This window comes from Chaetura pelagica, unplaced genomic scaffold (genome assembly GCF_000747805.2).
Source record: "Chaetura pelagica isolate M959 unplaced genomic scaffold, ChaPel_1.0 scaffold420, whole genome shotgun sequence".
In the NCBI taxonomy this organism is placed as follows: Eukaryota; Metazoa; Chordata; class Aves; order Apodiformes; family Apodidae; genus Chaetura; species Chaetura pelagica.
The window spans coordinates 2,298,878-2,314,642 of NW_009951919.1; the positions used below are offsets into that span (position 1 = coordinate 2,298,878).

A 15,765-nucleotide genomic window follows, 5' to 3' on the forward strand; every position below is an offset into this window, starting at 1 on the left:
CCCCGGGGCAGCGGTGGCGGGTCCCCTCCCTCCCCGCAGGGGCTGAGGTTGCGCAGGGAGCCGCGGAGTTGCTCTGCATATTAATGAGCCGGCAGCGAGGGCAGCGGGAGCTGTTTTAAAAGAGGACAAGGGGAGGCAAGAGGCAGAGCGCAGGCAGGAGCAGGCAGCGCCAGGGCAGCCGCTGCCCTCCCCCCGGCCCCAGCCAGCACCGGGGACCGGGTGAGAGGAGCTGGGGGACCAGCCCCCCAGACATTTAAACACTTGAAAAGCCCCTGCACCTCTTTAGGTACCTGCTGCCTCACCATGAAGCTCCTGACAGCAGCGTTGCTCCTGCTCCTCATTGCGATGTGCTTGGCCAGCGTGGAAGGTAAGTGGGTTATTCTTATTCCCTCTTTGATTTTCCAGTCTTGGTTTGGCTCTTGACAGCCCCGAGTTGGACTTAGCTGTCTGCAGCACTTTGGGCAGAGTGATGTGTCTGTGGGTAAGGGAGCTGGGAGGTTTTTAAAGATGGGAGTAGAGGTAAAATAGATGCCACGAAGCTGAGCCTTCATTGCAAGCCCCAGCTCAGGGTGTGGGAGGTCATGCCTTGGGCTCTTATTCAGGGATAGAGCTGTTCTATTGCCTTCAAAAATTAGGGTGGTTTCCAGAGGGAAAATAAAGCAGAGCTAGACGTGGCAACACAAACTCCAGCAAGTGTGCCAGTGTGTGTCCTCTGCTGTGCACAGAAATGATGGTTCAAAACCCCTCAGCTTTTGTCTGGCTGCAAATGCACCACAGCATCCGTGAGAGAAGTGACTGCAAGTCCTAGAAAGTCCAAGAGAGCTGTGAGTGAACAAGAAAGCAGCCGAGACGTGGCTTTGCTTCCTCAGCTTAAAGCAAATTCTGACTCTTTCATTTCCCTTAAATACAATTTCATTTAATCACAGCAGGTGCACTTTAAAATCTCTCGTATTTACAAAGCCTCAGAACGTCTATAGTGCTCTAAAACATACTGCCCAGAGTCACTATCTTTTCCAGGGATACAGCAAAGAAAATATTCTTTTTAAAAAATAATTAAAAAGCAGCTCAACAGCATTTCAAAACTCAGTTTATAAAACTCAGTTTTTCCCACCAGGGCTCAAAAGAGCAAAGTGAAGTTTGTGTGTGCACACAGGCTGGCAGGGAAGGGGTGCTTGGTATGCAGGAGGCTTTGCAGGCACATGAGAAAGTGCTCTCTCTTGTAGGAGTAAAATGCAAATGCTCAAGAAAAGGTCCTAAAATAAGATTCTCTAACGTGCGGAAGCTGGAAATAAAACCGAGGTACCCGTTCTGCGTGGAAGAGATGATTATGTAAGTTTTCCTTCATTTCTTGCTTTGTTTCCCTGTCAGCTGAATTGCTTTACCTTATCCTGCAAGTTCCTTCTTTGTTCTTTGTTTTTCTCATGCCCTGGCATGCTAATTTCTGGGAACAGGCATTTGCAAGATCAGGTGCAATAAAAAGTGCAATTCTGACAGAAATAAAAACCCGGGAATTATTTTTCAACATAATTGTTTTGCTCAAGGAAATATTTACAGAACAAATAGAGATTAAAAAATTACTAGTTCAAGTGAAGCTGGGAACAAATCCCACTCCGAGACGCCTGGTGTAAAATCCACAACTATTTCCTCAAGTTATTTAGGGTGTGCAGAATAAGAACAGGAGCAGAGTTTGGTCCAAGGTGGTTTCTGCAAGGAAGATTCATCCCAATCAGCATCAGGTTTTTGCCTGCGTTGCCCCCGAGCCACCCCCTGGCATTCAGGGGGTTTACCTAGCACAGAAGAGAACACTTTCATCCCCTTCTCACTGTAAACCTTGAAAACTCCCAGTGATGAAGTGCCTCATTGAACCCAGGCAAGGATGGAGATTTTGGACATTGCTGATGACTGGCTTAAAAAGAAGAGGGTTTGGAGGTTTTTTTTATTTTTAAATATGGGCAGTTGGGGAGGAGGGTGTTTCTGTCCTGTTTTGGATATCTTAAGATTCCCCCCCAAAAAAATACCATCCAACAAGCACACAGGGCTGGATAATGACCAGAAAGGCAGATGAGCCAGGAAGACTGCACAGAGCTCCTCTGCCACCTGAGAGGGGACAAATGGTCCCAGGAGCAGCTGCACCCCCAGAACACCACGGACTGATTTACTCCAGCATTTGTGCTCCCTCACTGAACATTTGCCAAGCACTTAATCTTAGAAAGGTGCTTTCACTGCAGGATCTCATGGAGTCCTGTCCTGCTGCACACCAGCCCTGGTGCTCTGTAGTGCCCATGGGGCCAAATCCTGCTCATCTGACTGGCACAAGTGAGGAGATACCACGGGAGCCTGATCCTGCCCACACAAAAATTGCCAGACTCTGTGGAGGAGGAACGAAGAGTCCAGCTTCCTTAGGCTTCCTCCAGATTTACACCAGCATCACAGCAAGCAACGAACATCAGACCCACCTCTTTGAATCCCAAACCAGCTGATGATGACCTGAACAGAAAAACCCCTGCAGACCACCACTGCCTGAATCGGTTCCTTGCAGCTTCACTTTGTTTACTTTGACCTTTCAACAGCAAAAGGATGGTGCAGAAGAGCACTAACTCTTCACATCCCACTCCAGGCATTAGCCTGAGAGCAGCTGGTGGCCGGGAGGGGTATAAAATAAATCTCATTAATGCCACATTTCACTTTCAATCAGAAAGTCAGGAAAGCTGGAAGGCAGTGCAGGAGCAGGTTGCTTTCCCAGCTGGATAGCTATGCTGAGTGATGCTTTCCAAGCCCAGAGGGTTGCCCTGGGTTTGCAGCAGCTGCAGGGACAGAGCTGTCCCATCACTGCCCACGGGGCAGGCAGGGCTCACCCGCCACCCTTACTGCTTTTCCAGCTACCCTAAGGCAGTCTGAGGTCAGCACTGAAAGGAAACTGAAATTAATATTCCAAGAACCAATAGATCTGGGAGTCTCTGGACGAGGCACAGAAGAGCTACATTCCTGCAACTGAGTTTTTGTTGCTACGGTGATCATCTAAAATGAGTTGTTGAAGCTGCTTTCCATCCTGCCCTTCTCAAAAGGTCTTTAGTATGGGAAAAGCATGATATAAATTATGTTTGGCAGAGGAAAAAGTAGTTATGAGGGTGCTGTTTAGGAAGGAATTTGTCTTTGGCCATAACCCCCCCTGCAGAGCTGTGATGCAGGGTAAGAGGCAACTAAACGGAGTCCTCAGTCTAGTCAAAACCTGTCAAGGTTCACAGAACATCTAGCAGCAGTTGTGTGTGTAGCTGTATCCTAGAATGAGGAAAAACAGCAGAAAATAGGAAGGAGATTTAACTCTTCTTTCCTAAAAGGATCCAACTCACCTCCATGTATTGCCCCACCCGAAATGGGGGAACACGATAGGGTGAGAGCAGCCCATGGGAAATGGGCACCCCTGGCAGCCTTTCTCAAGGGCCAGCTGAGGAGGATGGCAGTCCCTGCACAGGCTCAGGGCCAAGGGAGCAGAGCCAGGACCCTGCTGACCCTGGGGACAGGGTGTTTGCAGGCAAAGGTACAGCCCCACCATCCCTGCAGATGAGGCGAGCAGAGGCACAAGGTGCTGGGGTGTCACAGACTGACCCAAGTGTGCTGATCCCAGCCCTGGAGATAGGGATGTACTTGGATGATTTTAGCACTGGGACCCTCAGACACCCCAGATGAAGGCTGCAGCCCCCAAGCCCTAGGCAACTAAGGGCTGTGCATGCCCTGGAGTGACCTCATGTCCCGAACTGCACTGGAGGTGTAAGTTCTGGTGCTTCTCTTCCTTCTCCAACCCTCTCATCCAGTTCTTGCAGCCCATCCAGACAACTCCTTGCTCAGGATATTGGCTCTCTCAGTGGCTCTTGTTAGGCACGTGCCCTTACATCTGCTGGACCAGCATCCCCAAGAGCAGGGCCAGGTCAGCTCAGGGTGCCCAAAACTGCTGCCACCTAACCCTGTGCCCCCAGCACCAGGGACTGCACAGGAACCACTGGGGACCATGGGGTGGCCTTGGCAACATCTCCTCTGCTGTCCAGCCTCCAGCATCAAAGCAGAAAACCTACGTGTGATGTCAAAGCAACACGTCTCAGCCTGAGAAGGGCTCTGGTTGTTCACCTGAGAAGCAAACCATGCATCTCCTCATCCTCAGGTCACAGGCTCTGGTAAATCCACAACAGTCCTCCTCCACTCCTGTTGCAAATTTAAAACCTGCTGCTTTTCAGAGGTGCTCCTGTGATTCAACTTGTCCATCACTTTCTGGAAATACTTTCTCTGATCCATCAGAGAAGAAACCCAAGCCTAGGTCTGGCATCAACCAGCACAGATGGCACTGCCAAGATGGTGGCTGCTGGATGGAGAAACTTCATTGTGACCTCGAGTGCCCTAACATTTGCACATCTTGTGCCTTCAGTGAAAGTTTAGTTCCACTCCCAAAGCTGGAGGAAAACTCCCCATCTCAGAAACATGCTGATACCCAGAGGGGTTGGCCCAGGCCAACAACTCTTGGTGGCTTTCCACTGCTTCCCAGAAAACAACCTGGGAAAATCACACCTAATCTTTTGGTGACTTCAGCTCACACCTGATGGAAGGGGAGCAGAAAAGAAGGTTAATTGAATGGAAAGAGCTATTGGAGCACCTTGGAAAACACTGAAATAGGAAATGTGGCAAGACCCTCAGCAAGCTCCTGCAGGCAGCTTCACTTCCAGTGAGGCACATCCCCTCTGCACTGGGTGGGTGAGCTGAGAAAGTTTACAAGGGACTTTATCTTCTAACACAAGAAAAACAGCTCTTTTCTGAACCAATTCACAAAATAGGTCCATCAGTATTGCACAGATATTTCTGGGTTTATGCCATTATTTTATTCCTGTCTCTATCAGTGTTTAAATGATTCCATTATAATATTTTAGTTAAGGCAAAAACTGTCTTTCCCTGTTATGGATGGTATTTCCAGAAAGTTAGTCATTCCAATAAAAAATAGTGTTGTTGTGGGGTTTTTTAAAATCACAACATGAAGAAAAAATTGTGAAAGCAGTCTTGGCATTTCTGGAAAGGCATCCTCTTGGGAAGCAGCTTGGGATCTCCTGTGTCACCTGGGTTGTGGCAGACCAACCAGTAAGGGCTTCACTAAGCTCCCTAGGAAGAAACCTAAAATGATGGGAAGATTTTTGCCACACTTTTCCTCCCAGCACAGCTTGTCCTGACAACAAAGGACACCAAACCACTGCTGCTGGCAAGGAGAGAGGGATCAGCCTATGATCAGAGAAGGCTGAAGCCCCCAGGACTGCCTGCCTGGGGCTCAGAGCTGGCCTGCTGGGCACACAGACACCCTGCCATGTGCAAGTATTTAAAATACTGTGGGCTGAAAATAGAGGGGAAAAAATACTTAATGAACCAGGTCTGATCTTCTCTTGGACACCGCAGTGTTGAGTGTAAGGGAACCATTTCCTCATGCAAAGACCTTGTGGTTGCCTGAGCGAACCCTAATTAAATCAGCTATTAAGCTTAAAATAAAATCTCCAACAGACAGGAAGAGCAAACCCAATTATTAAAAACAGCAGGTAGGTCTCCATCTGGTCCAGCCTAGGATAACAGTGGGCAACACTGCACTGATGGGTAACAGCTGAAGACCTGCTCCGGTATCACAGCAAACTCAAATACCCACCCTAAACCACTAAAAATACTTCCCCTGCCCACCTGGGTGAGACCTCCCTGATGGCTTTGGGCACTTGCCTGGAGTGGGAGCAGGGGAGGGGGTTCCCCTCACCCTCAGCACCCATTTTCTCCTGCCTTGCAGCGTGACCCTGTGGACGCGGGTGCGAGGGGAGCAGCAGCACTGCCTGAACCCCAAGCGCCAGAACACGGTGAGGCTGCTCAAGTGGTACAAAATATGGAAAGAGAAAGGCAGGTGAGTAGCAATTTGCTGGAATGGGGGGGAGGGGAAAATCTTGGTGGCAAGTTGGGCAATCAGCAGCATTCAGGGAGAGCCCAGGAAAATGCACACACTGCAAAGGCTCCTTTCAGAATGGAGGGTTAATTTATAACCATGTTTTTGGTAATGAAATACATGTTCTGGATGTTACTTCTTTCCTGCCACATGCAGTCCTCACTTATATTTTAGTATTAGGCTGTTCTGACTATAAATAGTAGTTATTTTCTGTTAAACTGTTCATCAGCTGATGTTCTCAGTTATTTACACACACTTGCCTCCCTTCAATGGGTAAAGAGTCAAGATGAAAAGCTAAATTACTTCCTCACAGTCACAAGGAAAGCAGTCAGCAGAGCTGGGAAGAGGGTGCCCTGTCACCCTGGAATCACACCACCTCAGAAATCTTCAACTCCTGGTGACACAGATCTTTGCCAATTTTAACTACTGCATCATTCCCAGAAAAAAAACAAAACAACAACAAAACAGTAACTGGCTGGTCAGATGCTCTGTCACCTTCTCCCTTGCAAAGAGGTTTGGGGGGTTTTTTACAAGCCAGTTAGAGATTGAAGAGAGAAAGTGAGAAACATGAACTCCTGATAACTGATGGATGTATCTGTAATTAAGGAGAACTGCACAGTTTCTACTGCTTCTCCAGCCATGACCAAGAAACACCCTCCATGTGCAATGGAGTTCCACCAACCCCTCATCCTCCTCAACTGATGGGGAATTTGCTCCTCAAAGTGGAGCTCAAATGGGGGCAGCAAGCTCCATCTCTCAGCAGGTCCAGGGGTGCCAGTGAGCCCTTCTGGCAGGGGCAATGTCCCCCCAGCCAGCTCCTCACCTCCCTGCCAGCTCCTGGCTGCTGCTTCACAAACAGAGCCCATGGGAAGCCCCAGCTCTTGCATAACCACAGATTTACACTCTTCCCCTCTTTTTCCTTTGTTCTTTTTAAAAATGCCATCATTAAGATGACAAAGGACGCTCAGCTCCAGGCTTTTGTGTCCAGTAAAAAAATGTGCAGGGTTCCCCTGAGAAATGGGTGCCCCGAGCAGGTAACAGGGTCCCTGTGCTTCAGACAAACTCCTGCCTGCACTGCTCATGGTCTCCTGTGGCCCAAAAATGAGGGCCAGCTCAAGGCTTCTCCCACAATCCAGCCAGGGTATAAATTAGAAAAACAACATGAAGTCTAATATTATTCCCAAAATAGCAAGCATTGTGAATCTACATGCAGCTCACAACGTGCTTCAACATTTGTATAGGACACAGGGATTTTCCAGTGATTTAAGTGTACAAGCAGAGGTGGATTTCTTCATCTTATGCATCCTGATAATCGTGGCAGAGCATGTAACTCACCACATGACTACAAGAAGCAGAGGGGTCAAAGTCCAGCCCCCCTCCCAGATGCTTTATGGATAACAATCCAGTGACTGCTGAAATCAAGAACTTACTTCTCAATTTACTTAAGCAAAGGCTAAAAAAAATTGTTTCTGGTTTGGTTTGGGTTTGCTATTTGTAAGAGGGCTTAATTTTTTCATTATTATTTTATTATTCTTTTCTTTGGAATGGAGCTGTTTCATTCCTCATTTCAACATCTTGCTCTTGGCTTTCCTTCTGTTTAGGGTTTATGAAGAATAAAAGGAAGCAGCGTGAGGAATGGAGCAGACTCCCTTGGCTGGCATAGGACTGGGCTCTGCATAAGATTATTTCTCTCACACAGACACAAAATCTATATTATTATAAAGCACTTTTTACCAAGGGTCAGTTTTTACATTTTATAGCGACGTGCAAAAGGCTTCCAGATTTCACAAGCATCTGTTGCACATCAGACATCACACCCGTCTGCTCTGAGATTAGGGGGAAAAAAACCTCATGCTTTTCATTTTAAAGAAGTTTTTTAAGTTTGTTGGGTTTTTTTTATTTTTGATTGTTATTCATTCATACTTCACTATGATTGCAATTGAGCTTTATAAGCTCATTAGACAGGAATGGTTGGGAAGGTCTTCTACAGCCCTGTCCCTCACCCCTTGGCAGTGGGAAACCTTTGGTGCCGTGGTTGTTGCTCATGGTTACAGCCTCCACTGTAGTTGGGCAAAGCTGGGAGCAAACACTGGTCTGCTGGGGATGATGCCACCAAAATGTGGGGGCTGTAACTGCAGAAGGGAGGTCCCTCAGCTCGTCAGATGAGCAAGAAGATCACTTGTATACCTCTTGTACTTGAGGTCTTGCTGCAAGGCAAAGCATCCCACATCTCCCATGTCACGTTCCATGCATTAGAAAGCATTTCTATGTCATTTTTATTACTAAAAAATGTTTGGGTTTCTTTTTTTTCTTCTCAGTTCTTACAGAAAGTCTGTGGCTTCAGTACTGAGACATTTTAAGCTTCAAGACGATTGTGTACGATTTCCTAGATTTGTAGCAACAACAAAAAGCCTTTAAAAGGTACCTTTTTATGAAAAATATGATAGGGCAAACATATAAATACCTATCTATGTTTTAGTCACAATACAACATATTCATTATTTTGAATGTAATACTTCCATGTTAAGCAGTGCATTCCTCTTTTTAAAATAACACAACTACCTTTTCATTTGTAAATACACTATAGGAAATCTCCCTCCATTATCCTCCTGTATAATGTACTGTACTGCTAAATTATCGTATGCTATTTAAATGTTGGAAATATTTAGAAGGTTGCATGCAAATTTCATATTTCTAAGACAAATGAAAAAAGTAATAAAAAAATATATTTAAAAAAAGCTGTCTATTGCTCTTAAATTTCTTTAAGCCCTCAGGAAATTCCAGCCACTTCTAACTTCACTTTTTTTTGATGGGTGAATTGGTTTCAGGAAAAAAAACAACCTCAGAGATGCTGATTTAAAAATATGGCATCTTGTTGACACTGGCATTTGTAAACATTTTTCCAGTCCTATTTACTTCTCTTCTTCATTTTAGGATTTGGTCTTTACCCAAATGCTGAGGGATCTCGTTACATAGAGAAGGGCAATGCCATGTGCCCATAGCCCTGGTCTAGTGTTATGTCCAATAATGCAAATCAAATACTCTGGATCCATACAAAACAAGTAGAATGCAGGGATTTAGAGAAGAGCTTGGTTTGATCACGAAAGGTTGTACAACAAAATTCAGGCAACAAGACCTGTAAGCAAAGAGGGATTTTGCACCCAAAAAGGATCCTACACTGCTAGAAAGGAAAGCAACAGATAGGAAGGGTAAAACCAGCAAGAGTTGAAACACATGAAAACCTCCTGATGTTCCCTGAATGTATTTATTGTGGTAATAACCTGACAGAAAGAGGCAAAGGAGAAGGAGCTGATTGATTTCAAAACATTTTCCTGTTCTGTAGAAGGATGGAGCTCTGAGCTGCATGTTAGTGAAAGGTTTGAGAAAGATCTCGGTTTATTTAAGAAATTAAACCCCTGGGGATATGGACCACAAGGCCCTGCTTCAGGCTGAGCATCTGATCCCAATCTCCAGGCAAAGCCAGACCTGTGGGACAAGTTGCTCCTCTCCTTCCTTGAGTCACATTTCAACAAAACCAGTAGTTTCTCCTGGAGGAGCCTCGATTTCAACACAGCAACGGACTTCAAGAAAAAGTTGATGCCTATTACTACTGGGCAATGTATTTCCTGGAAAAGTATGGATATGGTTGCACAAGAGGTGGTTAAGGCTCCATGGGGAACACTGGGCACAGCTCCAGTTGCCCAGACAGTCCTCTGACTCACACCTCACAGTGCAGAGCCTGCACAAGCAACTCTCATCTGCCAGACCAAAATCTCCAGCTAAAACTGAGTACAAAGGAAACCAATTATAATCTTTTTCCTACTTGCTATAGTAGGTGATTAAAGAAAAAGAACTGTTTGGTTTGATCCATGTGTTCCCTTTAACCTGAATCTCTTCTTCCAACCAAACACCCCTTGGGAACAGGAATTGAAACCATAAAAAGAAAAAACTGTCCCTCCGAGCTGCTTTTCCCAAGCCTGTTAAACCACAACTCCAGGCAGGTTTGTTCCGCTCCCAGGAGCATCCTTTGCCATCCCTGATCCTGCAGCTGTAAAGAGACACACCAGGTCAGAAGGTAACTGCCACTCACAAGATATTCAATCTTTTGGCAATGAAGAAAATTTGTTACAAACATACACAATTCAGCAGCAACCTGGATGTTTGCCTTGGTTTTTCCCAGCAGCTTGTGGATGCACAGCCAGAGAAGACATTCAGTCCAACCTCACTAATATACAGATCACACCTTTGTGCTTTGGGATTGAAAATTTAAGCTCAAGTATGACCTGAACATGCACCAGCCAGCCCCAGCTGCTCACCAGTTACCAGTTTACCTTCCCAAGAGCCTGAATGTTTGCATGATAAGCCAGGACCCTACTCCATCCTGGGGTGGAGAAGCAGCACGAGCAGACCCTATAACTCCTGTACTCAAGAACTGATGCTACATCACAAGGATGTCAAACCTCCACAGAGTTCCCAAAGAGGGCAGCTGGCAATAGCTTGGCCCCCCCATCCAGCCTGGAAAGCTTCTCCCCAGCAAACTGCAGCCAGGAGCAGAGACAGAGCACCAAGCCCTGTGCACAAGACCTCCAAGCCCTGCCTCCCCCCCCTCTCTCCCTGAGCCATTGGGCACCCACAGGCTGCATCCCTGCAGGAACAGCATGACCAGATTTGATTTTAATAAAAGCACATGGGTGAACCACACAGCTGCAGTGAAAGGACACAATAGCAGGGAGACCTGCCTTGCCTTTTCAGTGAGAGTGCTACGTGGGATTAGTAATATTATACAGATTCTTTCACCACTTGCCTTTCACTTGCTCATATATGGTCTAGGTCAGCAATGGCCAAGAAGTTTATTAAGCAGCAATAGCTGCTCAGTGGCCTGTGCCAGACAGCATGGTGCTCTCAGCAGATCCAGCTGCCTGTTGTACCCCAGCTCCCCCAGGGTCACTAAATCAAGGCACAAGGCTATAACAGATTGCTACAGGCATGGGGACCTTTCCTGACCACATCCATGGGGGGAAAGAGAAGGCCTCACACTAACAGGGTCTCATCAGGACTGTGTCATCAAAAGTGGGGCTTGATGGTAAAGTCATCAGAGGGGGCTGGGGGTTTGCACTGGTCACCCCCCAGCCCCAGGTGGGAAGCTGAAGGCAGTGTTGCAGCAACAGAAATGCTCCCTGAGGTGGGTATTTTTGAGGATCACCATTTGCAGTCTCACCAGCCCTGTGTTTGCCCCATCAGAAACCTCCTGTGGCTGCAATTCACCCATTTGCCTCTGATCACAAATCACAAAGAGCCAAGTGCTCCCTGGAAGGTGCTCAGTTTGCCTTGAAAGGCTGCACCCCCTCAGCCCCCAGCTATTCTTGGAAACATGTTTCCTATCAAGTGCCCCAAAGCAGATTTCCTTCAGTTCCTTCACCCAAGATCACCCACCCCAGGAGAACCACTGGGGCTGCCACTGCCTTTGCAAGCACTGAGCTCCGGATACCATCAGTGATTTTTGGTGCTTACAAATATCAAACACAAGCCTTACAGAAATCTTTTTTGCCAAGTTCTGGGCATCCAGGCAACCTGGAAAACCCCAGAACATTTGTGTTTCCCAACACCACATACCTCCAGAAAGATGGGCCCTCCAGCTCTACAGACTGCCTCTGTTAGTTCAGGGAGAGGAAACTAAAAATCTGCACAAAACTGTGCCATCATTTGGTCATCATGATTCCTATGTCAGTTTCATACCAGATATCATCCTTTTTACTTGCCAGTGCTGCCTCCTTGGACCATTACTTCTATGAACCAGTGGTCCCACCCAGGCAGCAACAGTCCCTGATTCATACTAGAGGTATTAAAATACCCAGCACAGATCCAGAAGCTTGATTTTGGGTGCTTTCCAAAACATCCTCATTTCTATGAGCCAGCACTATGTGGGACAAAGCTGTGAGAGATCAAAGGGATGTTTGGAAGGCCCCAGAGCCCAGGGTTCACCCCAGTCCTTCCTCTAGTTGACCCTGCAGCACTTTGGTGTCAGGCAGCTCTTGGGCCATGGCCAGCAACTCACAGGCCAGAGGACTGCTCTGGAGGAGCAATGGGAGAAAGCAGAGCTGAAAGGACATCTAGTGGCAACCTAAAACCTTCTCAGACAACCTGGGGACACCTCTTTGGCCGTTCAACCACCTGTGTTATACATCAGCTTGGAGCCTGCTCATTGCACTGTGAAGCTGGGGATGCCCTTCCCCAGCCCTGCAAGGAAAGCATCAACTGTTGCATTTCCCCACCCAGGAGTGGGAAACCCACCAAAGCAAAGAAAAAGCAGCTGTATTTTGGGAGACCTGCTCAGAGGTTTACAGGGTCAGATCAGCCAGTCAACATAGAACATGCATGCCAAGGCCAAAGAGGACACCAGGCATGCCTGCAGGAGCCACATCCATCACACCAGCATGGGAAACAGGATTGCAGCACAACCCTGGGAAAACTCCTTCCCAAAACACCTGCCCAAAACCCTCTGCAAACAACAGGTATCCCTGACCAGCACACCAAGCCACATGTCTTTCTTGCCTGGTGGTTCAACATCCTGCCACCAGCTCCCCAGGACCTGAGGCAGCTGCTGTTCCCCAGGCTTTGCATTTGGGCCTTGTCCTCAGGAAGGACCAGCTGACTTCCCAGCAGCAAGAAAAAACAACTAAAATAAATACAATTAGACACACACCCTTCACACAGCATCCACAGTCATTTCATGTCTGAACATCAAGTGACAAATTGTATTTCTGGTCCTTTTGCTGACCTCTGAAGCACTCTAATCCTCTCACATTTTCCTCTCCTCTTTTCCTTGTGTGTCTTATCAGCTCTTTGGGCAGAGACAGCTCTGATGACACACGTGGAGGGCATCCAGCCCAACAGGAGCTACTCTGCTGGGAGCAGGCACACGGGACCTAGGAGGGAGGAGTGACATGACATGAAGTGACAGGGAGGCAGGCAGCCAAGGCCTGGGAAAATCACCATGCCTGTGTTTTTGTTTCTCTTCCTGCACAACAAAAGAGGTCAGTGAATTCCTCTTGGATGGGTTTCAGAAGCTCCCCCAAGAAAAAAATAAAAATCCTGCTGGTGTTCACTTAAGGCAAATAATTACAGGAATAATTATGATTTATTCCCATCATAAATCACAGAGCAAGAAAAGGGTTTTGTGGTTTACAAGATTTGCTGGATGGCAGAAGCAAAACACAGCTCTAATTGCCCTTCTTTGTTGTGTTTAATTAAGGATTCTGAAGCAACTGATCTGTGTCTTTCCACGCTAGAAACCTGCAAGGAGAAGGAAATCTTTCTGCAGAGCCACCAATCGAAGCTTTGTTGGGTTACTAGGCACTAAGTGTGCTGCATCTGAACACTCAGGACTCCCAGAAAGAGAAGCTTATTAAAGAACAAGAAATGCTACAACAGGCTTCCCCCCCTTCCTTCCAGTAGGCTTTGCAAATTTTGAGCTCCTTCTAATCCCGGAAGAAATGTCTTTTGTCTTTATTCCTCAGCATTTTTGCCTCATTACTGCCCATTCCATTCTGTTGCATAAAAATACTTCTCCATTTCTATTACCTTCATAGCTGCACCATTTACATTTTTTTTCTTTGGGCTTTACTTCAGCTTCCTCTCCAAGTCTAGAGGACTTAACAATTCTGTAGACACATTAGGAAAAACAAACCAGCTCCTCAGCTCACTCCAGTAACTCCCAGTCAAGAGCCACTCCTCTCCAGCAAGAACCAGTTTGCCAAGTGCTGCCTCCCAAATTCAAACTGTAAGTGACTGGCAGGGTGTTCCTGCTCCATTTTTATGCAACAGTGACAACTGTTCTTCCAGGGAGATCTAGCTCCTTATTAATCAGTGTCAGAACCTCACCCCCAGCTCCAAACAATACCACAGGCCCCTCAGCTGCCACAGTCTTTACCCTCAGCTCTAGGAAGATACAGCATAAAAGAGCAAGTCGTCCTTGGGATCACATGGGAACCTGAAGGTACTTGGGATGGTCTTTTGTAGAAAGAAACTGACTTGGTAAACACAGCACACCTGAGGCTGAGAGCAGGAGCACCACATGCTGCATCCCCAAAGAGAGCACCTGCAAAGAGGTTTGGTGTTGCCCAGAAGGTAGAAATCCCTAGACTTCAACTGTAGAAAGCAATACACTGCAAAATACTGCCTGGAAATGCTGGTCTTCAAAGGGAAAGTGTCAAATATAACTTTAAAAGGAAAAAAAAGCAAACTTCTTAGGTTGGTCATGCCTGAGAAAAGACCTTGGAAGATCAGGAGAAAAGGATGGAGGGGAACAGACCCAGCACAGCACACAGGAGGGAAAACACAAAGTCAGCAGCATTAAGGATCAAAGCAACCTCAACTGACCTCAGGTGTTTGGCTTAGACCACAGAGCAAGAGTGCCAGAGTCCCAGCCCAAAATCCCCTGCTGGTCCTACTGGCCCCACACCAGCACGTGGGCATGGCCACCTCTGCCAAGAAGGGCCAGTGCTTGGGGGGTCAATTGCTTTTATTGTCAGAGCTGGTGGCAGAAACTGGGAAAAGCAGCAAGCTCCAGAATCTGGAGCTGAAACACAAATTGAAAGACAGGGCTTTCTGTGGGAAAACCAACCTCCTTCCTGTTTTCCTAGAGTTTCAGCTCTATACCAACTGTGCCACAAGAACCCAAATAGTTGTTGGAGTGCCAGCCCTGCTGTCCCCAGGGCAGTGACAACGTGCTGTGACCCGCAGGAACAGAGCACTGACTGCACAGCTCCAGGGGCAGCACAGGGATCTCCAGAGCTGCAGTGACTCACTACTCCCACATGTGGATTTATATAGACACAAACAGAACACAAAGTTAACAATAGTCTGTTTCCTCACCCATATTTGAACCTATTTGTTTGATAACACACTCCTTATAACAAGTCCCTTTCTCTTTTCTAGACATAGTGACAAGAACGTTGAAGTTGGATAAAGCAGCAAAAAAATGACCAAGGAAATCAAACAGACATAAAGAACGCCCGTAAAGCAAAGAACGGGGGTAAAACAACCGATTTGCCATGTTCTGAAAAGCCTCAGGGGACTTTTTGCCCCACTTACCTGAAGCAGGGAGCGGGTTCTCCAGCAGAGCCTCCGCACGGTGCTGTCCATCCCCAGGACTGCTGGGCGAGCAGAGCTGGCTCCGAGCTGCAGCTTGGTAAAGGTTGACACCTTGTGGCTGTTTGCATTGCTTGCAAACCAGAAAAATTGGGGGTTTTAGCCTTTTTTATTCCCGGTGGAGACTGCGGGTGGAGTCGAGAGCTTAAGAGCCGAATTGGCAGCACCTGGTGTATAATCTGTGGGGTAGAGGGCTGGGGGTCATTAGCAGGTCAGGGAAGTTAAATAACCCCAAACACCGAAAACTATAAAAAACCAAAGTCATACTCTATTTGTTTCTAGGGGTAAAATAAATAAATACATACATACGTTGAAAGATTCTTTGGGCTGGGAACCATCTGTACATACACAGAGCCCACAATACAAGTAATAAAAAAGCAATCTTGTGGATGATGTTTCTCAGGGATTTTGCAGCCCCACCTGATCCCCTCCCCTGTTTGCACAGTGGGGTAAGAGGCTCCCAGCCCTGCCTGACTCCAACAGCTGCACTGACCCCGGGGAAATTATCCCTAATTCCCACCAGACTTAAATGGAAAGGGGCTTGAGACCCGTGCTGGGTTAAACCTGAGATGGAAGAAAAAAATCTTTTGGGGTTTATCCAAGGAGAGTTAAAAAACAGGGATGTCTGTAGCCTGAAGAAGTACATCCATGTAATAATTAGCAAT

The 15,765-nt window shown here is 47.0% G+C and overlaps 1 protein-coding gene across 1 annotated transcript; it reads left to right on the top strand.

The window, feature by feature from the left end:
• Nucleotides 1-248: 248 nt before the first annotated feature.
• CXCL14 (chemokine (C-X-C motif) ligand 14) lies at nt 249-7,788 on the top strand. The gene is made up of 4 exons (XM_009995383.1): nt 249-367; nt 1,224-1,329; nt 5,801-5,911; nt 7,552-7,788. Exons 1-4 carry the CDS (start codon nt 304-306, stop codon nt 7,565-7,567), a joined length of 297 nt encoding a protein of 98 aa, XP_009993685.1. The 5' UTR covers nt 249-303; the 3' UTR covers nt 7,568-7,788.
• The last annotated feature ends 7,977 nt before the right edge of the window (nt 7,789-15,765 follow it).

Excerpts from the sequence above, each read along its gene's own strand:
- CXCL14 (XM_009995383.1), top strand. The coding sequence starts at position 304 with ATGAAGCTCCTGACAGCAGCGTTGCTCCTGCTCCTCATTGCGATGTGC. Across the intron at positions 368-1,223 it reads GTGCTTGGCCAGCGTGGAAG|GAGTAAAATGCAAATGCTCA; the intron begins GTAAGTGGGTTA and ends TCTCTCTTGTAG. Across the intron at positions 1,330-5,800 it reads TGCGTGGAAGAGATGATTAT|CGTGACCCTGTGGACGCGGG; the intron begins GTAAGTTTTCCT and ends CCTGCCTTGCAG.